At 38.4% G+C, this 23,538-nt stretch overlaps 1 protein-coding gene across 7 annotated transcripts in view; it reads right to left on the reverse strand.

Annotated features, from left to right (window-relative positions):
• ANKS1B (ankyrin repeat and sterile alpha motif domain containing 1B) overlaps window positions 1–23,538 on the reverse strand; it is a 398,399-nt gene that overhangs the window by 42,655 nt on the left and 332,206 nt on the right. For all 7 annotated transcript variants that reach the window (XM_077783569.2, XM_077783570.2, XM_031507463.3 and 4 more), the window contains 2 exons: window positions 6,931–7,038; window positions 1,519–1,698 (listed from right to left, as the gene is read on the reverse strand). In XM_077783569.2, coding sequence (XP_077639695.1) covers window positions 1,519–1,698; window positions 6,931–7,038 — 288 coding nt within the window. The remainder of the gene's footprint in view (window positions 1–1,518; window positions 1,699–6,930; window positions 7,039–23,538) is intronic.

The following is a 23,538-nucleotide window of genomic DNA, read 5'->3' on the forward strand; positions in this document are numbered from 1 at the left end:
ACCTGTCTTTTCTTTGCTGGACTTCAACTTAACCTTATTGTTGCCACAAAAGCCCAGCAGACTTTGGTTTGAAAACAAGTTCGTTCACTCAGCAACTTTCTCCTTAATTCTGTGCAAGAAGGTTTTATAGCAGAAAATTAGATTTAAAAAAGGGCAAGGCAACAGCCCCACCCAACCAAATGCAATTTCACTTCTCTAGAAATGTCCTCTGAACAAATGGAATTCAATTTGTTTCTGTTTTTCCAGGTAATGGCAGCACCTTGTTTTGCTTGTTTTTATTTAATTACTTCTTGTTCATATAATTAGCTGACAGACTGCAGCCTTTTGTTCATTATAATACAGTTATTTGCATAGCTGTTTCCATTTTGAGGCCGAATTTTGGACAGAGGTTCTATTTTGGGTTGTGGCAGGCAGAGCCACTGCTGGGAAGCCTCATGCAGGGAAGCATGCAGCAACCTGGTCCTTCGTGGAATGAGTTGCTCCAGGAACTGCCCTGGCTGCCCATCTGCTTCTGATGGCAAATCAAAGTCCTGTTTCCAGCATGCAGCATAAGACCTGGCTGTCTTTCATCATCACAGGTATCACTGAAAACCAGTTGAGCTCATCCTAAAGCATTTTCACCAACAGACTGTCCATGCATAATTTAATGTGCATTAGATTGAATATTAGGAAAAATTTCTTCACTGAACCGGGTGGTCAGGCATTGGAGTGAGTTGTCCAGACAGTGGTTCAATCATCATCCCTGGAATTGTTCAAACAACATGTAGGTGTGGCTCTTTGGGACATGGCTGAGTGATGAACATGGCAGTGCTGAGTTAAGGATTGGAGTTGAAGACCTTAAGGATGTTTTCCATCCTACATGGTTCTATGGTCCTGTGGTGTCACTTAATTTATGCTAAATTTAAAGTTATCAGTACTCTTTCAGTGGTTGGGTGAAAAAAATGTAAACATAGAGGCTACTTTAAGCTTTCTTTCATTAACAGTTTGATTTAACACACAGTTGAGTCTAGTGCTATTCAAATAATTTTTTGCATAGTTAAATCTTATTTTTAAATAATCAAAATATATCCCCAGATCACATTTTTGCAGAATTCTGACCCTTCTCATTAATAAATACAGCAATCATCACTCTTCAAGTCATCTGAGTTTCCAGCAGTGACCTGATACAAGCTTACTTTTATCTAGGTTGCTCAGAATTTCAGGAATCTGCACCTTATTATAAAAATGAGGGGCAGAGTTGGTGCTGGGGGAAGACAGCACACTCTGGTGCACAGGAGCCACCTTCATCTCAGCCTCCATGCATCTAAATGTCCTCAAACCTCTACCTCTGAGGAGAGATTGCATACCAACAAATCAATTTACACTACTTGAAATACAGAGAGCTGGAACAGACAGCTTGGAAAAATTGTCAAACATTGCAACTCAGCCTTCATATACACCCCTTGCTCTGGTCAGGATTAGTCCTGTAACCAAAAGCAGCAAGGCCCGGCCTTTTACCAGCACCGGTTTTAGTCCTACCTGTGCCATCTGCCTCTCCAGCTTCGACCGGGGAATATCATCAAAATAGTTTTCATTTCTTCTTCTCCTTGCATCGCCCTGCATGATAATGTGGGGAACGTCCAGGGAGCCACCAGTAGTGAAAGTGCTTTGGCTAAGTGATGGAGACAACTGAGGAGGAGTGTGGTTACCACTGGGTTCCTGGACAGAAAAAGAAAAATGCAGCATAAGAAGAACAGCATATTGCTGACTTCAAATCACATACTTAAAAGTGCATTTGAACTGCCCACACTAAAAAAAAATTATGGAACAATTCCTGCAGTAAAGGTTACTGTGGATGAACTTTTGAGATTTGCTACCTGAAGTACAGAGCCCATGTAGAAGGAAAAAAAGTTCAATGATTACATGAACTAGTGGCACATTTCCTCCCCAAAACCTTCTTGTGTAATATATACTCTCTCCTAGAGATAAAACAGTGAGCTACTTCTTGTCAAGGCCCAAATAAAGCCATTATTTAGGATTAGCTATTTGTAAGATGAAATAGATTCTCACCACTTCTGAGCAGCTGCTCTGAGCAGTGAAAGTGATTTCAACACTAGCAATACCTCTTGCTGTAAAAAAGAAATGCATGCCCATTTACACAGTATAGACATTTTGTTGCAATTTTTATAGGTTTTGCAGCACATCCATTTTAACTTGAAGTACCAGATATCAGACACAAGCTAAATACCAACTCCTGGAATACACGAAAGCATCAGAGTACACGTATTTTACCTGGCTATTTTTGTTACCTCTACTGAACTGTAACCTTGTATCAGTCAGTGTGCAAACACCAAACAGAATTGATCCATAAGTGCTGCCTAATAAATAAGCAGGAGAATATACATTTCACCAGGAGCTGCCACCACGCTGCCCACAGCCAGACATGGCAGGTACGTTTGGAAGCACCAGTCTCATGCACCGGCATCACTTGTTCAACCAGCTACGAACACCGGTGTCCAGATCCACCGTTCCACGTTCTCTTGGAGCTCCACAGCAGGAGCAGGGAGCTACAGTGCACTGTCTGCACCAGCACTGCCCCATGTGAGCAGGAAAACACTCCCAGCAACTGAGTGGGAAATGCTCCTCTCTCATGATGGACTGGGCAGAACGTACCCAGGAGCAGGTTTGCTCAGTGCAGACCTTCTCTAAACCACCTCCTGCTGCTGCAATGCTCCATTTCAATACTCAGCAACAAGAAGGGACCTGAAGATGGTGGAGCAAGCAAAAAACGTGCTCCAGGTAAAAAAACCTGCTCATTTTATTTAAAGGGAGGATTAAAGCAGACAATTTATACTTTATTACATCGAAGCAAGCCCAGGTCTGAAAAGCATCAAGGTATTTTACTCCATGCTGTTAAAAAACAAAGAAGTCTGGTGTAAGAAATCAGAGAATTGTAATTTCCAAATGGAAAGGAAAGTTCAAGTCATAGTAATGCCTGATGTCAATATTTGAAGTGTAGAAGTCTATGTGACATTATTCCTTGAAATCACAGTTATGGATTAGTATTTTTCATGTTTTCAACAAGAAAAATGTTAGGAAAATATAGCTCTTTAGTAATTTTTAATTACCTGGGATTTTAACTTAAAAAAAAAAAAAAAATCTCTGGCTTTCCTACGATCTGAGACAAGTACTTGACATTTCCCAGGGGAAAGAAAAGAGTATTTTACTCTTAGGAATAATCTTTTCCCTCCTTCACAAAAATCCACCTACATATGGCCCAGTTAAAAACTCCTGAAAAGCTATATTCTGCACATGCTCAGTAGGTTTGGTGAGGCATAACCTCTAAAACCCACCCTCCCTGGGCCTAACAACATGGTGCACACACCTCTGATCTGAAAATAACTTGAGTACATGGGCACCAAACAAGATCCTCTTTAGTGAGTGCTACCTGCTGCTCCAGCCAGGTGGGTAACCTCTCTCTGCTCTGAATCAGGATTCACCCACTGTTGCAGGGCCACCAGTGTATCAAAGTGACAGATGAACGTAGAGATTCCAGCCCTCATTGAGCTTTTCATATTTTATCAAACTGCATATGAGGAGGAAATTAACTCCGAGATCTATACTGGAAGATTGCTGGCAAAGCAATACAGACAAGAAATACCAACTCAAGAAATTAAAGAATTACTGTGCCTCTGCATTATGGAACAGTATGTCTTTGTACGATTTTATGCTATTTTCTCAAAGTTGTCCTTCACAGCACAGATGGATCCTCAACTGTGCAGCGTGTTGTCATATACTCAGCACCATGTTATCATTAGGTACCGTGTAGTCAGTATTTTATTCTTGCCCCAAACCTCTCTCCTAAACCCTTTTTAAACCCTGCTCTGAAGATAAGATGATTAACATCGTTGTAGTCATGTTGCTCATAAGTGCTTTACAAATGTTAATCAATTAATTTTTGCCACACCTGTGACTTCTGGCATTTCATGATCACTGCTTTGGTGTGGGTGACCAGAGACACACAGACACCAAAGGTTAGAAAGTACCTGTCACTCAATTACAACATCCATTGCTCAATTTCCCAAGTGCTTGAGTTCTGAATTCCACATCTGTTGATTTAATTTTCAGCACTGTGTACTTCAGCACTTGTAAAAATCAGACTCAAGACTCCAGTCAAATATGGAGATTGTCAGTGACATACAATTAGCGACTGTTTAGGAAGCAATTAATTAAATAGCTTACCATGAATTATCTGAGATTTTTGTGGCAAAACCAAGTGTAAGTCTCTAGTTTCATAGGTACAGCTATTCCTTTAATCATGAGCCTGTCTCCCATTCTTCCTTCATTCCTCTTCCCCTCTCCATGCCCACCTTTTCACCTCCTCTAACAAACCTGCAGACCAGGCACAGACATCCTTGCAGGTGCCTCCATACCATGTTACTGTTAATCACCAGGTATTCATATTGTGCTTCTACCTGGCTGTGAATGCAAGCACACATGACCTGCAGGGATGCCTGATCACATATTTCACTCTCAAAATCTGCCTCATCCCCTCTCAGACCTGCTGCTCATGTACACCTGGAACCACAGAGGTCAGGGCTGGAAAGGAGCTTAAGAGATCTTTTCCCAGGCTGCCTGGGCACACTTCATGTTCTACAGATGTTTGTCTAACCTGAAACCAGGAATTCTCTCCAGTGAACTATTTCTTGTGTTAAAATATCATTACTATTGCAACACTTCTCTAACTTTTCTGCCAAAATTGTTGGCCCTCCAGTTTAAATTCCAGTCTCCAGTGCTGACTGGGAGAGGAAGGGCTCCCAGGAAGAACATGGAAACTGATCCTGCAATTAAAGATTACTCAAGGAAAAGATGCATTCAAGGAAGGAAAGGAAGATTACATAGGTAACCCAAGATCCAGCAATTTCTATACTTTTGTGTATAGAAAAGTATATATGTATAGTGTCTGTGTGCATATAAATGCTATTATATATAATATATAAAACATATATATATTTCAATACAGTATATTTGAAATCAAAATAGTGTTTCATTAGTACACAGGAACACACAACTGGGAATAACATACGTTGTGGATATTTTTAAGATTTTAAGGAATTTTTGCTTTTTAATGTTTAATTTTCTACTTTGAAATATTTTAAAAGCTTAAAAAAGATGAAGCATTAGCATTGCTTAGCTTGAGCTTGGGAACTTAGAACTAGACTTTAAATAACAAACTACCTTTTTTACTGATGTACAGCAGCCTTGTCTAGTGGAAAGTGCTCCTGCCCATGGCAAAGAAGGTTGAAACTCGATGATCATTAAGGTCTTTTCTAATCCAAACTGTTCAGTGATTCTATACAAATCAATCTTACAGCAGTAGCAGTTTATTTAAGCAAATTTTCAAGATACAAATTATTGCAGACTGCAAACTAAACACTGTCTGTGTTTTGTGTGAAATTACATAGTAGCAGTTGATGGGAAAGAAAACCTTCATTCCAAATGCTTGTTCTCCTCTTTAGGATTCTCTGGGAAGACTCCAATTCCAAGAGGTGATAAATGACATTTAGCACTGGCCCGCATCAGTAACTCTAGCTGTGCAGCAGCAGACTACTTTTTATCATTTTTACTACAGATGGAGGACATCCAGTTTTCTCTTCCATATTAACTCAGAATATACAGTCCTGACCAAGAATGTGGACCGTGGAAACTTTCCCACTTGCTGAGTAGGAATTAATTATCCAGTCCAGAGTATTGAAGGCATTCAGCAAAAAAGTCTGCCTTTTTATCCATTTCTCTTTCCTTGGAGTGTTTTAACACCTGCCATGCATCAGGAATCATTCACAAAATACATAAAAACAAAATACAAGAAAAACATCCACACATTTGTGGAATGTGCCTTAGAGCACATTACAGATTTGTCAGACTTTTTAAAATACGGCATTAGGAATAGCTTGAATTAAGGGGTTGGATCTAAATTGTCTGTATGGGGCATCTGATAATAAGCAGGGTGAAAACAAGCTGGCCACAGAAATTTTAAATACACTTAAGTCCTCATTCTGTCTTTCGCTATTGCTCTTTACACTAAGAAATTTAACTTGGGAGCACAGACACTCTCTGACATTTTGAAACCTGTTCTCAAACAAGATTCTTGTCAGAAATGCAACCCCATGAAAATAATGGGATCCAATTAAATGCGAAAGGTGTGACCTAAAATATCAAAATAAAAATATTGCTATGAACTCTGTTGGAGGGAACACAGTAGGAAGTGGCCATCAGACCACAACTTGGTAAGAGTAGCACACAAGTAAGCAAAGGCATTGGATTTGAGAAACCAAAAGAAGATGGTGTAATGAGAGGAGATTAAATGTGGTCAAGTGTGGAAAAACACCAGGGACATTGCAACAAGGTTTCTGAAAGAGGGAGTACAAATGAAAATTAAAAACATGATAAAACTTTTGATATACAGAGACACCTTAATGATGTTTTTATCTCAACATTTGCAAGATGTTCTCCTTAAAGGAAGCTTAAAGCATATGTCTGAAAAGTGAGTGTAAACATTCAAAAACATGAAAGGAGAATGCTAATCCTCCTGCACTAGTGATTGGCTGGGCTGGGAATCCTGTGGGCAAATGAAAACTTGCATCTTTTACATCCCTGGTCCCAAGCTAGTTTCTTTAGCAAAGATAACCTGATACTTCTAAGATTCTACTTATTTCATCCTAGGCAGACATCTGAAACAGGTCACATGGATCACCCTGTAAAAATGTCAATATATCTCTGCTGGCCAAACAGGGAGGGATGACACAGCAGGTCAGCCTAAGATGTCCATAATGTACAACTCTGAAGGGAAGTAAGTTGAACCCCATCAAAGCAGCCATTGTTTTCATGTGAATGTTTTAAAACCCTTACTGACTTGTCAAGAAATGCAAACAAATTTTCACGGGGACTCACCCTGAGGGTTATTGACCGAGGTGGTTTCTGAGGAGGATCTTCGTGAAGCCTGTCTCCCAAAGATGCCAGAACACGCTTCCGGTGGCCAATCAAGCTAATCTTTAAGACCTGAAATAATATCAAAAATACATCATTAAAGGAGCACATGGCATCCATTACATGAACATCCAATTCCGACTGAAGTGATTTTCTCTTTAAAGCTCGTAACATGTTAGTCCTCTAGGCAGGCTGAACAGACAGGGAACTGTGCAAGGCAAACAATCAGCAGAGAAAATGAGGGGTGAGATCAGAGGAAAAACACTGTAAAATGAAGGAAGAAACTAGAGCATGTATAGGTGCAGAAAACTGAAAAAAGCCAGACTCAAACATGAGTAAAGAGGAAACAAAAATGAAATTAAGAGAAGGCAGAGGAGCATGAAGAAAAAAAGGGAAAGGGATGAGAAGACTGAAGAAGGAAATGCAAAGGTGCATGCAAACAATGAGTGAAAAGTATTAAAGTGATTCATGGCATGGATGAGGAAAAGAGAAACAGCCAGTGAATGCTTAGAGGAGGCAAGAAGGGAAAAACGGATTTGTACGATGAGTAAATATTATAACTTTTAAATCTACCATGCCTCTCACAGTGTTGCTAGTAAAGGGTTAAAACTGCAAGATTTGGCAGAGGAGGAGGGAATAGTTTTTCTCAAAGTGACCTTGCAGCTGGGAATGCTAAAATTGTTGGTATGGGAGAGCTCCATTTATTATGCCAAATGTTGTTTGTCCTCTGCCTGTTTTGAGAAGTGGAAGTCCTGTGGAGAGATAACACACTCTCATGGACTTGGGGGAAGACTTGTGTTGTAAAGAGGCAGGAGCCCTCCCCTCCACTCCTGCCAGCTAGAATGGAGCCATGACCCTGTCCCTCTGTCACCTGGCATGGTTAGCAAGGTAATGAAATAAATCCACCCTTTGCATTTCAGCTGTGCTTTGAGGGTTGCCCTTGGTTACTGGTATGTGTAGATTCACACACAGAGGTAATCTTTAAATATCTCATAGTTTGTATTATTATATAGAATCATCCTTGTGTAAGAAACACTGGGTGGGCAAACTGTTACCCTGGAGTTGTATTACTTTTTTTATCAGATGCAAAATCTCTGTTGAACAGAAACGGGTCCATCAGTGGATATTCACACACCTCATGCTTGTCCAAACTCCCAAAATGCTGCCAAAAAGTTGCCCCAAATTTACAGCAACTACTCCTCATTTGTATTTCTCTGTGTCCCTGCCTTGTACAAAACCACCCCTGCTCTCAGGAAAAGATGGAGAACAGAAGCAGCGAGTTGGAAATTTTAAGTATTAGTGGGAAAAAGAACATATTTCAGTGATATTCTTTAATGGCTACAATGGCTGTAAAGAGTATATAGCAGCACTAATTGTAGCAGCAAAGCCTCTGCTCTGCAAACAGCAGTGTCCTTACATAACTCCTCCAGACTGTACATGTGGTTTCATACTCCAGAGCTGCCTCCATTCCTTCTCAGAAAACAGTACTTCCCACTATATTTAGGACCACCGTGTGTCAACACCCTTCAGTTGAGAGGAAGTTCTCACTCAACCTAGAAAAAGTAATAGTCCCAAAAAAACCTGGAAATGCTATATCTTAAATGAACAGCTACCTCAGCTTAAGCAGTAGCACTAAGAGCTACAATTCATGAGAACAAACAAAACCCAAACCCCAGCAATCCCCTGCTACATCTCTTGAATGCAGCATCTCAAAATATGGTACAGCAACATGCTGTCATGGTTCCTGTATCCATGCCTACCCATCCATTATCCTGCCCAGCCACGTGCACGCGCATCCGTCCACATTTCCTCTGTTAGATGTCTCTGTGCTATCTGATACTGTTGAACATCAATAACCTCTTTGCTGCTCACATCTCCAGAGTGGTGGGCTATGACACGAAGCAGATGGAGGCCTTCCTCTGAGAAGCAGCTCACAGGGGTGTTGCAGACCCTGCAGCTCAGCAGCGGACACAAGCAGCAGTCCCACAAACCACCCTGCCACGTGCTATCCTTTCAGTCTAAATCTAGAGAAGCAGGAGTGAAGCTGAGATAATGCAGCACACAGAGAAATGCCTGAGGCATGCAGGAGACTTAGTTATGTATTCAGTTTACACTGAGTGTTAAACAGAAGGGTTCACAGTTTATCTCTGTATTTAACTATATGAAACACGTGAATGAACCACAGCTGCTTTAAGCATTACTCAAGTAATGCACTCCAGTGAACTTGCTTCTTTCATAATGCCTCCTCATCAACAAGATCATTTTTCCAGAGATTTTTAAGCCAAGCTAAAGTTCTTTGGGTTGTTTCAAGGTCCTCAGCGCTATGACTGCCTTATTAGCTCTATCAAAACACAAAACAATTTTCTTTGACTTCAGAGCTGTTGAACAGTGGGAAAGAAAAAACACGAGTCTTGAGGGACTGCACACATAAGAGATCAGTAGACAGGTCTCAATTACTAAATTATTTCAAAAACTGTGCTCAATTTGAAAGTAATACTGATCTTTAAACACCATAGGCACTGCTAAGTTTACTCCACATTTTGTTTTTCTATTATAATTGTGGTTGCCCCAAATGTAAATGGGAGTGAGTTAATGATGCAACCTACAGAAACATATGGTCCTCAGGCAACAGGCAGCTGCATCCCAGACTCATCTGGAGCACATACTCCATTAACTGAAGACAGCTGTATTTTTCTGGAAATTACTCCCTAGCAATTTTCTTACTTGGAAAACCTGATTCTGAACATAAAATACTGTTTTCTGAAACACTTCTATATTTGAGTTATGAAGGTTTAACAAACATCCTGAAAGTCTTGAAACTCATCCTGTGATGGATTATTCTTGACAGTATTTATCAAAAATGTCAAATATCCAAATATAGGTCAACAGTGTGGAATGGAACAGTTGCCTAAAGCAGTACCATAGAAATATGTTAATGTTGAAAGTCTTGCACTTAAAACAGCCCACAAGTTAGCTTTCCTGGTATATAATTTCTATAAATCAGGTTACAGTGAACACCATAACACTGAATAAGGACAGTCAATACAGTGCACCTAAATGTCATGCAGTGAGGCATTTTGTCAAATGGATTGTAGCCCACTTACTATACAACAATGAAATGAGTTTTGCAGTGTGGCTGCAGGAATCAGCAACAACATGTCATCAAACTGCTCAGAGTAGCTCAAGGCTGTCCACAGTATGTTATTTCATCACTGGGACAAAAGGGGGACAAAAAGAAAAGGCATGTACATGACATGCTTCTTTCCACACTGAAGGCAGGATACTCGGGACAAGAATGATACTACTCCATTGCATGTATTTGAGGTTGCAATACAATTAAAAGAGAATGGGGCAAGTCATTCATCCAAAGCACTGACACATGCACAAAAATTTAATCTTATTTTTACTTCTGTACTCTGCAATGATTAGCATACAAAATGAAATTCCACTAGGAAATGTAAGAAATCCACAAATATAACTAATTTAATGCTTTGCATTTAGATCTCTGGCTTAGTTGACAGATGTTTCAGAAGATACATGTAGCCCAACAACTCCCTGATGACTGTGTATGTGCAAATGCTGGAATTAACAAATTATTCCACCTAAAAATGAGCTTTATTTCTGCAACATTCTTCTGCCTGATGTTTTCTCTAATTGAATAATAATATTCAATACTGTATGATTCTATTTTTTTCCAGAATATTACAAAGATTACTGAAATTCAAGACATTAATTCTCCATCTTTTGGAATAATCTGAAAAACTTTTGTATGGACTAAAATTAGGATCCTAATAGCACAAGAGGTATGGACTAAATGTGTACCAGCAATTGGATACTAGGAACCACCTACAAAATATAAAATTAAAAAGTGATCAGAACAGTGCTAGTGAGCAGCAAAGCACACTGATGGTCAGAGGCTTGCTGCAACTTCTCTGGTGTCCACAACTTCAGGGGAAGCAATGTTTATTATGCCTAGGAAGACATCTGTAAGAGACATATTATTTCATATTATATTGATTTCATACCATAAGGGTATGAAATATGCGTCACAATCCTCTGGAACGAATTATCCACCTGGAAACAGATGTCAGTTGTCTTGATGACAGCACTTCAAAAAGGCCAGTGGCTGTCTCGTAAGTCCCATTTCTATATGTTATTATGAGGAATTGATGTTTGTTTGGTCCCCTATCACTCAAATAATTGAGATGCAAATTTCCATTTAAGAGCATTGCGAAAGCAATGGCCAAGAGTCTTCTCCAAGTAACTTGCCATTGCCATTGCCACCCCAGGTCAGACTGAGGGAGGTGAGAATTCATTATTTTTTATAGGAGTTCTCAGGACAGACTTTGTCCTGACTTGGCCAATCAAGCCATTTTTGCCATTAAAGTGTTTTCCAAACTGGCTAACCTGGTACTGGAAAATAACAAGTGGTACTATTTAGGCTCCACTAAAGATAAAAACAGTAACAGTAGTTTTGTGCTTGTAATCAACAAACATTAATATTTCAGTGAAAAAAATTTTATTTAAAAATTAAAAAAATTTATTTAATATTTCCTTTAAAAATCCCAGGAAATTGCAGTGAAATAAGACCTGGCTGAAACTGATGCCTGGTCACTTTGAGTCCTGAGGATGTGTCTTAGGCTACATGCTGGACAGCTTTTTAAAAACAATTTTTAAATTAAAAAGTTAAATACATGACCTCTTAAAAAATAAGTCACAGTTCAATCATTTTAAAGGCTCAGATGTAATGATAAACATTACATACGTGCATTTTTGTCGCATTAGTCTCAAACTCCCAGAAATCAGAAATCCAGAAGATCTATTATACATACAAACACCAAGATTGTTATAATAATGATTACCTATTCTAAGGGATAAAGCTGAAATATTATTTATGTGAAAAATGGTAAGCACTAAGCAGGTCTTTACATAAAGGAAAGCATTCTATTTTCATAGGAATTAAGTAGAAAAAGTATTAGACAATTTGAAAAGTGGAACACATTCTCAAATGTGCCCTAGAAAGTGGACAGTTCCTTCCATTGAGGACTTGCATTTTCACCTGTGTGTGCTGAGCTAATGATAGATTCAGTTACTGGTTCAGATGAGATATGAAGAATGTGTGGTCACAGAGACCAGGAGTACTTACTCCTTCAGGTCTTCAGTGTTAATCATATAGCACTACAAGAGAGCAATTGCAACACCAATATGTTATCCCACGATGTTTTGCAGGATTACTTACACAGCAGATAAATTATAATTAAAGTTACTGGTACTACAACACACTTCATAATGAGCTAATAATTTATTTATCTATTTTTAACAGGCAATTATCAGCAAAGCACATTAATCTGTACACAGGCATGAAATACAGCTCATGCAATGAGAAATATGAGATAAAATAAAAATCTCTATAAAACATTTTAATAGCTCTAAAATTGATCCTTTTTTTTTCCCCTGATTTTGATCTATTTTCATTGCAGACTTAATTCCAAGCAAAAGGAAAAAAAAAACCCAAACATTCAAGCCCATTTAAAAATGGGACATTTTTCTACTAAGTAAATAGCTTTTTAAAAAAACTTTCTGATATCACAGAGTAGTAAGTGTTTTTACAATATCAGAAGAAGCAAACAGCCATTCACTGCCTGGAGTAAAAATGCAGATTACTCTAGCTCACAGTCATAACTAAGGCCATAATGAAAAGGTAAGCTCTGCAATATGCAAATAGTATCAGTTAATTATGAAGATATTAATATATTAGGATTGGAAATTGCTTATGTCTATATTATGCAATTATATAGTCTGATAAAAATTGCAGCAAAAATAGTGGAAAACCTAAGATGGTGTTAAGTATCTTCTACTACTAGACTTTAATGAAAGTCCCGCTTTGTTTTTTTTGATTTTTCTTTTAAATCATCAGCATTATTTAGATATACAATGGGTGCAGAAAGACTATTATCAACATAGTCAACAGAAGGAAAACCCAAACACTGGAGCAAAGAACCTGGACTGAGGATCAGAACTAATGTTATTAAGAAATGCTATACAGAACAGATTTAGCTTCTCAGTATATTTGCCAATTGCCAGATGTATGCATGAAGACCTAATTACTTTTGCATCATAATTATTTTAGTTTAGTAAAACTATTTTTCTGTATTATAAAACATTCACATTAAAATTCCACTCACGAATGTCTAGTTCAAGCCAGATCTATGCACAGAGGCTATGGCTTCATTCCAGCTCTGCTATCACAGAACCACAGAATCGTGGAAATCATTTAAGTTGGGAAAGGTCCTTAAGGCCACTGAGTCCAACCACAGAACTAAAACTGCCAGGTCCAAAACTAGACTATGTCCCTAAGTGGCACATCTAGACATCTTCTAAATATTTTCAGGAATATGACTTCACCACTTCCCCGGGCAGCCTGTGCCAGTGCTTGACTATGGGTTTGGTGAAGAAATTTTTTCCTAATATCCAAACTAAACCTCCCCTGGTGCAGCTTGAGATGATTTTCTCTTGTCCTGTCACTTGTAACTTGGGAGTAGAGGCCGACCCCCACCTGGTTTCAGCCTCCTGTCAGGTGGTTGTAGAGAGCAATAAGGTTCCCCCTGAGCCTCCTTTTCTCCAGACTAAACATCCCCAGCTCCCTCAGCCACTCCTCATCAGACGTGTGCCCCAGTTCCTTCCTCAGATCCGCTGCCCTTCTCTAGATAAGCTCCAGCAGGTTCATACAGGATATACAGCAATCCAAAATATACTTAACCCTTACAGCAGTATACATCCCAAAGTTACAAACATGACAATGCATTATCGCTCTACTGCTTACATTAATATTTACCCACTTTTTAAGGGGAAAAATTGTAAGTATCATCATGATAAAAATCTGAAACGTGTCTGTAGGCTTTGATACAAGCACTGGTAATGTCAGTACTCTTCTACTGTGAACTGACAGCATGATGCTGAGGCCACAACCCATCCCAATTCACTGCCAAAATACAGATGCATTGTCCTATAAATCTAATGAAAACTGTGTGGAACTGCTTCCTTAGAAGAAAGATCTGCAGAAAGAAATACCAGGGTTTGGTCCAACAGGAGGGGTTCTGGGTTGCAGTGGGAGCAGTTGCAGCAGAGTGACCTCCCAGGGATGTCACTCCTGGGATCCCATCCACTCCAAACACAGACCTGGGAGGTGGGCAGAGAGCAGCTCTCTGTATGGCCAGCTCCTCATCTCATGCATTCATTGATCACAGAAATGCTAACTGGCACAAGTAAATGGGCTGGAAAGTACACCCAGAGATGAAGGAAAGAAGAAGGGGTGGAAATCTCATTTTCAGCAGCTGCTTGTGCTTGTGCTTACAGCAGCACGAGCCAAACACAAGATGAAGCCACTACAGGGAAACTGCAGCTTTTTTTCACAAGGGACCACCCAAAAAAGGAGGGCAGATAGGATTAAAAAAGACCGCAAAGAGACATAAAGCAAATGCCTTAACAGAAACAATGGTCTATAAGCTAATGCATTTGAGTACTCAGCAGATCTTGTTTTAACAGTTACCAGTGTGGACTCTCCCTGCTGCAGAGTGGCTGCTTCCCCTCAGCCATTCCATTGTCGTTGACAGTGTTTGGCACACTGAAGAAAGAACACATTTTTGTGATATTCTGGTAATAGGCAGCTTTAATTTTGATTTTGGGCACAATTTGTTATGCCATCGAGGAATGTTGCCACTATTAAGATCTTAATTTCATTAATTTACAGGAAATATGTACCAACACCAACAGATATGACATGGTGTCAATTATTGCTCTACCTGCACTGTAGCAACAGCCATCTGACCAATTTTATTACTTTTCTTCCAGCAAGGACACTCCCTAGAAGAATAAACTTTGAATAACTGATAAACCCAGTATAGATTATGTTGTGACATACAATGTTAGAACAAAAATAATGAATTAAAAAAAATTCTCCATCTAATTATTTTTCTCAACTTCTTTTACTATCTTGGTTTGTAATCTTTGCTCACTAAACAATGATTAAATTAAATGTCAGCCCCCTCCCCAAGCTTCACACTCTTATCCACCTTCATGAATGTCACTCTTTAAGACCAAATGGAAGAAGATACTGCATACATAAAAGCTACCAATTCATCTCAACTCCAGGTAAAGCAGTTTACTGATTTCTTTCAGGTAGTCTGATTGATCAGCCCACTTTAAATAAATTAAGAGAACTTTTGACTAATCTACATTCAGTTTGGATTATGACACTGCTTGCCAGATTCTTAACCCCAAATCTTGTACACTTTCCAAATACATGATAGGCTTTAAAAAAGTTGTTAGTTCTCCCTTATAGCCTGGCTTTGTTTGTATCCTTGATGCTGTCACGACGCTATCAATGATAGTCCTTATCTTAAAAAAGGCAATGGCCACCATGGCAGAGCAGAATCACACATCACAAGCACATACAGGCAGAGCCAGCATCATCCTGTACTTTGACTCTTAATCTGTGAGGAGGAAGCACCGTGGGTGGGAAAGAACAGCTCTATAAGCACAGCAGGATGGCTGGATTAACTCTGCCAGGGGCAGCAAGGGGACAGCAAAAGCATTTCTCAAAATATCTTTTTCTTTCATGCTTTGGAGGTAAGAGCAGGAAGGAATACCATCAAAAAGTGGCATTACAAAAGGATACAAATAAAGTGGCAAAAATATTCATTCGTCAATAGCTCAAGTAAATTCTTCCCACGTGGCTCTGAGCGACAAAACGAATTTGAGCAGAAAATATTACTGGCTTCATGATTTGAGAAAGATCAAAACCACAAGGTAATTCAGATCTTACATATTTTATGCAGATTCCTTCATTAAACATTCAACATTAATCTGGCTTAAGAAAGAAACATTTTTGTACATTACCAAATTAGAACAAAGCAAGCTGTACTGAAGAGCTCTCCAAACATGAGGCTGATTTTGTACTATGGTTGAAAAAAAGATAAACTGAACTTCTTATTAACAGTGAAAACTGGCCAAGTTTTGGTCATCTCAAACTTCTTGTTCTTGAAGTTGTTTTATAAATTAAAAGGAATATAGATGTATGTTTTTGAATCCACAGTTTGGGCAGATCCATTATTAATGAAGCATTCTGGCAAAAACCCACCAGTGTATGGGTTGTCATGGGAAAGGCCTTCTTGCTACAAATTCTATTTGAATTTTCTCAGTGAGAAGGGCTGTACATGACTAACTACTCGCACAGGGTAGAGCAGCAGGTCTTCTACACCTCTACTCTTCCTCCTTTTTTCTTCAGCCTTATAAAAAGTTCCTGAAAAAGGAAGGTTCTCTTCAAAGGGATGATAAATCTCATCTCCATGGCTCTGGCTTTGATTTTCTTGTTCTTTATCTTAACTCCATCCAACCCACAAAATAAAGTAAAAAAAAAGAAGGACAGTTCCAAGGATTCCATTTGTCACTTTTCCCCATCAGTAGCAGTAACACCAGCAGGTCCTTATTTTGCAGAGTGTTACATGAGGGGATATTTGGACCTCCATGTAACCAAAAAGACTTATCAAACATTTGGGTTCAGCTAACTGCAGAAGAATTGTCCCATGTTGCAAGAAGTCAGATGCCCAGAATCACATCCATAATGATTTCCAAACTGCAGTGAATGTTGTCAAGAATCACCCCAATCTCTAGTTATGTCTTTTTTATAATTCTAAATATTGTAATTCAGTAAATATTCAGGCAGTGCTAGCTTAAAATTAGCATTGTTAACAGTTGGGCTCAATCATCTTAGAAGTCTTTTCCTACTTAAATGATCCTACGATTATAAATATCTTTAACCCAACAACTAATCCCTCTGATTTTTGAGTGATGGTTTTTGTTAATATTTAACCTAAACACTCACTTCTATTCTGTCCTTACTGATTTTTGAAAATAATTCATCATTATGAACAGTTTTACTTTCTACTGCAAGTCATTTATCGTAACATACATGCAATTTTGCAAAATCCTCCTACGAAGAATAGGAATTTGTTTTCTTTTCCTAGTTTATTTTAAGCGGACATAAAGAAAACAATATATAAACATATTATCCCAAGTGAAATATGGAGGGAACTGTGCTAGGGGGCAGAAATCTACAAGTTTTTAAACACACTCCTCTTGCTACTATGCACAACATTTCTTTTTTTGTTCTGTTGTTGACTGATGTTCAGTCAAATACCCAGTAGCTCTAGTCCTCCTGCCCAAATTATTCCCCCGTAGTGCTGTTCAGTGACATATTCAGAGCTCATTATATTCTCATGTGATCTGTACTTTCAAAGTAAATCACTTTCACATTTCTTCAATTAAATATTATATAACTGATTCAACCCATTTATGCATTATAAAGATCATACTCTATTTTAATCCTATTTTACAAATGTTACTACAATGTTAAATAATCACCTTTCAGATCAGAGATAATGCCATGAAAATCCACATTTGTTTAGGATGACAAGTTTTGCTAGAGCAAAAAAAAATTAGTTTACATATATATTTATATCTCTTAATTTATAGTATTAGGTCTAATGGCCAGAGGCATTATTGTTAAGCCAATTAAGTTTCTATATGATCTTGTCTCAAATGTGCACTACAGTACAGATAACATTATCCCACTATAACAAGAAATCCTGTCATGAGCATTTTACACCAAATCACCACATGAACTGTGATTAATGATGAATCAGAAGAGCAGATTTAAATAAATAACAAGCAAAGAGAAAAAAACTCTTATTATGGAAAATTAGATGATAATGTAACCTACATATTTGCTATGTTCTAACATGTAGCTACCTAGGGTATGTTCACATGACTTACTTAAAATGTACTTCTGAGTTGTACTAGAGAATTAAATAACGTTTTGGCTTTTCAAATTAGTCAGTAAGCCTAAATTTAGTCGCTGTTAAATATAGTTTTAGAAAGACTACTATTCAAGCATACATCTCCCTTATGTGAGTTTTTTAATTCTTCCTGTATTTGTGATCCAGATCTGGACCCAGAAGAGTGTAAGCCTTTCCTCATTTTAAGAATCCTGACATTTAAACTTGTTTCTGCTGTAAGAACCTTTGAATCATAAAATATTTTCCATTCATATTTTGTGTCCTTATTTTCTTTTCAAACAAATTTTTCACAGATACTCAACTGCATAAGTAAACCAAATTTCTGAACAGAATTGTAAGGAAATGACTGTGTTGAATTCAAAACATGCCTTTGAAATCTTGTATTATATTTCTGCATTAGAAACCACAGGCTTAGCAGTGGGAAATTTCTTAATTTTCAGAAACTTTTTCTGTGTATCACACTAATGTTGGTCTAGTGATCTTTCATGAATGAACACCAAGCACAAGGAATATACCAAGTGTCGATGGTCTCACTGAGCCCCGGGAGCCAAGTGCCCTCCCTGCCTACAGGCCCAAAGGACAGAACCAGCACAACAGTGCTGCAGGCAGGTGCTTGCCATCAAAGTGTGGCATGGATGGACTGGGGAAAATGATCCAGATTCTTTACTCTTGAAGACAGAGAATTGTGTGTAAAGTTAGCAAAACAGTCTCAAATCATAGAACCATAGAATAAGCCGAGTTGGAAGGGACCCATCAAGGTCATCAAGTCCAACTCCTGGCCCTGCATGGGACACTCCAAGAGTCACACCCCGTGCCTGAGAGCATTGTCCAAATGCTCCTTGAGCTCTGTCAGGCTGGTGCTGTGACCATGTCCCTGTTCCAGTGTCCAAACACCCTCTGGATGAAAAGAAAACACTGAAAGTACTGGCTCTTCAGGATTGCTCAGGATATGAAAATGCGTATTTCAGTTTGGAAAAGAGGGAGCAGAGCACAATGCACTAACTAGCTCCCTGAAATTTCAAGACTGTTCCCAGACAACAGCAATCAGCTGGCAGAGCCTTCTGGGGACTGACACACAAGCTTCTGTTCAAAACCAGGATGCTGGAAGGCTTAGGGATGGAGGAGTTTGAAGCACAGTGGAACACTACAGTGCACAAATTTTCCCACTACCAGCCCAAGTGTGCCCTTCCTGCTTGGAGCTGCTTCACTGCCGTCCTGCAGCTCCACTGCTGCAAATAGGATCATGCTGAATGCATTGCTGCATGCTTCATCTCTGGCTCCATCTCAGGTATCAACAAATGCTCTCATCTTCAGAGAGAGCTAGGACTGTGGAGCATTACAATCTACGTTTGTCTTACAGACCAGTGGGAAATAAGACCTTGTACAGGCCAGGGATTCCTCCACATCCATGCTTGGGGAAAGCAAGCAGATCACAAAACACCATGTGCAAATCATAAATGAAAAGATGGTGAGAGACACCACGAGTTACAATTAAGTACTAACTGTACAAGGAATTATATCTGTTGAGAACTTAAAATGCAAATGTTCAGTTTTGCTAATCTGCTCCTTAACTGCAGATACAACCAACGCAAGCTCCTGAAATAATAAAGCAAAATGAGAACGTGGAACTTATGAGAGATAAAATGAGTGCCAGAATTTTAAGAGGATGAATAACATGGGAGAAGAATAGGAAGACCAGAAAATAGGTCATTATAGTAATCAGATGAGAAATAGCTAATGGAAGGATTAACATTTTACAATGAAATAAAAAAGCAACTATTTGAAGGATATCAGCAGGTGACATCAGAAGGCATTTGTGATAACCAGAGTAGATTATTTTATCTGTCTCTTCTGGCTATTTGAGTAACTTTCCTGTTTTCTTCTTTGCAAATTCAACTTCCTTCCCTCTCTGTCAACCTTCTACCTCTCTCTCTTCACATCTTGTTTTCAGCTCAAGAAACCCCAAATTCCTTTTTCCTTGCAGTTTTCCTCTAGGTCCCCTTCATTTCTTTACCACCCCTCACTCACCACCTAGCTCAGCAATTTATCTGCACTTGCAACCATATTCCCACCTCATTCAGCCAACCACTGCAGAGGTGACAGGGAGAAATGATAGCAAAATAAGCATAACCTGCCGAGTAATGAATAAGGCAAAAAGTCCACAGAAAAATAGAAAGGAAGCAGTTGGATTAATAATAAAATCAGTTTTCATTTAATGGCATCTGCTCTCCTCCATAAGCAATGAAACACCAACATAAGGAACATTTTTAATATATGTTTAGTATCTACTATATACGTTATTTACAGGATAACCACTCATGATTGCAGAAAGACCGCCTCGTTCTTAAGCCTCATAATCTCTGTCCTTATTTTGCAACTCTAGGATACTGTGGAAATGAAGAGAACAAACACCCACATACGTTTCTATTCTTCCATGGTCTGTGCAGTCTTGTACAAGTGGTGCTGCAAGGAGAACTGCAACTACCTCCTCTCTTCAGCTGTGACCTAGGACAAATGAGTTTACTACCACACGTAGTAGGATTGTTTAATTCTTTATTGAGATAAAACACAGAACACGAAGTTTTACCAATAGGAAGCATTTTGTAGAAGGGCTGGCTATTCAACAGTATTTTGAAGAAAGAACTGATTTTGTGAACATAGGCTCCTGCTATGAATCATTTGCACAAAATTGTGCATCTAAGTTTTAGTTATTCAAAATCCCATGAAATTCCCTCATCAGGATACATTTTCTTACTGTCTAAACCAAAAATTATTACTGTGTTATGACGCAGGAAATACTCAGAAAATATAAAAATTTACTCTTGTATGTTATCATTGTATCATTTTGATTAAAAATTTCATAAGCCCCCAGAAACAGGCATGTATGTTGAAATCATCTAGGGTCATCTTTAATAATTTATAAGTTTCAGTGGTTCAGAATTTCATTTTTTAACAAGATATGGCATGTGTTTGTATCAGCAAGTTTCATCCCCCATTATCCATCTTCCTCCTACACCTTTCTAGTATAAAAACCTCTTCTGCTTGCTGACAGAATACTAATTTGGCTTCATTTAAATGCTAAAGCAATGTAGTTCGGCTATCTCATTTAAAACATTTGTAAAGAAGTGAAACAATTGACAAGCACAATGAAAAGTGTCTACCGTAAGATTTGTATGGAATTATTTTTCAACCGGCAATAAAAAGCCAAAAGCTTATCCTAACCTTATCTTTTTGTCCCCCACATATATCCCTTAAAATTAGGGAAGGGAAAAGGGCAGCATTTCCCTCACAGATCACCACTTTGTATGACCTGTTAAGATTAAAGGCCAGGTGATATCTATACAGAATACATGTATCTGTGTATATATATATAGGTTTCTCTTTGAGCAAGGGCAGTCACTTATTCTTTAGAGTTCAACATTTTTATTCTGTATGTGTGATAAGAAAATGTACATTAACAAAGCCTGCATCAAAAATAAATTGAGGGCAGAAATAATTTCCATATATGAAGAGTACAAAAACTCTAAATACAGAGCACTCTACGGACAAGATCTGGGCTGGTATCCCTCAGAGATACCTACCAGTGACCTTTATTCATAAATCTCTCAGACCACGCTCCTCATAAAGGTATAGTTTTAAGGCATAAAATGGAACGTATAGTGAATCTTGCACTGGCATGATTCATTGAGTTGATTCCAAACACTTGGTGGGCAAGTATGTGGGTTTTAAATAAATACACCCACTCTTCAGTAAAAAGGCGTGATGTGTGTTACCGTCTCTGTACAGGCTAGAAAGCTTTGTATAGTGGCTAGAATGCAGGAAAGAAAAATGTACAAGAGACCCCTCATAATACTGCAGCAGAGCCAGCCACAACAAGCCTGAGAAACAGAGACCCCCAAAGCCTGGATTGGAGTAGCATTAATGTCCTCCAGGTTAGAGAAAACTGGAAGGTAAGCCTCATCTTTCTGGGGTACACAACCGAGGAATTATTCATTTAGATGTTCTCAAAGAGGCTCACACAATCTATTTTAAATTCAAAGTCAAGGCAGATTTCTCCACCCCAAAGAAAAATGCAGACACAAGCTACTGTGCTAAATGTTCCTCACAATAGCAGAGAATGTACATGGACAAGTGAGATAGCAAAACCTGACACAATTTACAACTGAGATTAAGATGAGATGAAAAAACATTTCCTCTCTAAAACCTCTAATTAATGAAAGGTTAAAAAACCCCCAGAGATTTATCAGCAGAAGAGTCGCTAGTAAAAATATTTTCTTTCATAGAGTAAATATAACTTTTGTTGTGCAGATTATAAGACAAGAACCATTGTTGGACACATCTGTATTTCTAGATATAATAATCTAATTTACAGTTCAGCACTTTAAAGAAATGAAAATGTGGAAGACCCGATTGCAGTTCTAAACCTGTTTTGTGCAATAAGACTAATGCAAGACTGACATAAGAAGTTGACCCATATACTGAAAAATAGGATCTAAAATTAAATGGGAAAATGTACATCATTATTTTAACTTAGCTGAAAGTTCCACAGCTAAATTTCTGTGCAGCAAACTGTAAAGCTATCTATACACTGCAGATTATTATGCACTCAGTGAACACACAGTTAAATTATTTTTGCTCTTTTAGTTACATTGAATTTTTCATTAATTTTAAAGTTGGATAAATGGTTAAGAAAATAATTCAATAGGTTAGGTGTTTCATTAAATTAAGTATTAACAACAAAATCCTCCAAGCAGAATCAAAATTTTTTTTTTTTTTTTTTTTTTTTGCCCTTGCCTGCAGACCCATGTACTTTTCCATGGCAGGAGAACCCAGTGAGAAGCCTTCTCAGCTTGCTGGAAGTATCAAGGTGCTGGACATCTGGGGCTGCACACCCTATAATTCCTATAGAAACTGCTCATGTTTAGATCCGAGCTAACACTTTATCTTTTGTCTGGATTTACACTTATGTTCTTGGTCCGAGGCACCCTGTTCCCAAAGGAATCTTTGCTTTGTAAGAATTTCTGAATGCACACTGAATACCAGCTTGACACTGTTTAATAACAAAGCAGACACGCACTAGAAGTTTGAAAGCACTTAAAGTATTTTCCACAAGCTTATAAATTACCTGCCTGCAATGATATAATGCCAGTGCAAGGTTCTCTTTCAAACACCACGTACTGGTAATAAGGATGAGAACCTGGTTCTCTTGATGCCACTGTCAAAATACCATTGACTGGAATGAAGCCTGTGTCTCCCTTGGACATGCTGTACTCCAATAAAATAGGAATTACACTGCACTGCAGGACTGAAAAGGATGGGTAAATTAAAACAAAATGGTAGAATGAAAGCTGACTGTGCAAAACCAGTATTTTCTTATTCAGCAGACCTACCCTACAAATATATTCAATCTCATAACTGCTTATACTCAGAGCTGGAAAAACACCCTAGCATTACTTTTTATTTCAATTTCAGAGATGGCCCAGTTATGGTGACAGTAAGCAGATCTTGTGTATTTCACTCTTGTGATTTCATCACAAGTCTCAACAAAGTCTACTTGCTTCCCAAAACCACAGACTTTTGAATCCCAGCTTTTGTTAGGAAGACAAATGCACAAGTCCTATGACTGCATGGACAGTTTTGAATTATGAAATTTTTTCCCCTATAATATTTCAAGCCCTGAGGTTAAATAGTTTTTCATCATGTAGATAATCACTAA

This window comes from Lonchura striata, chromosome 1A, assembly GCF_050655825.1.
Source record: "Lonchura striata isolate lonStrDom1 chromosome 1A, ASM5065582v1, whole genome shotgun sequence".
NCBI lineage: Eukaryota > Metazoa > Chordata > Aves > Passeriformes > Estrildidae > Lonchura > Lonchura striata.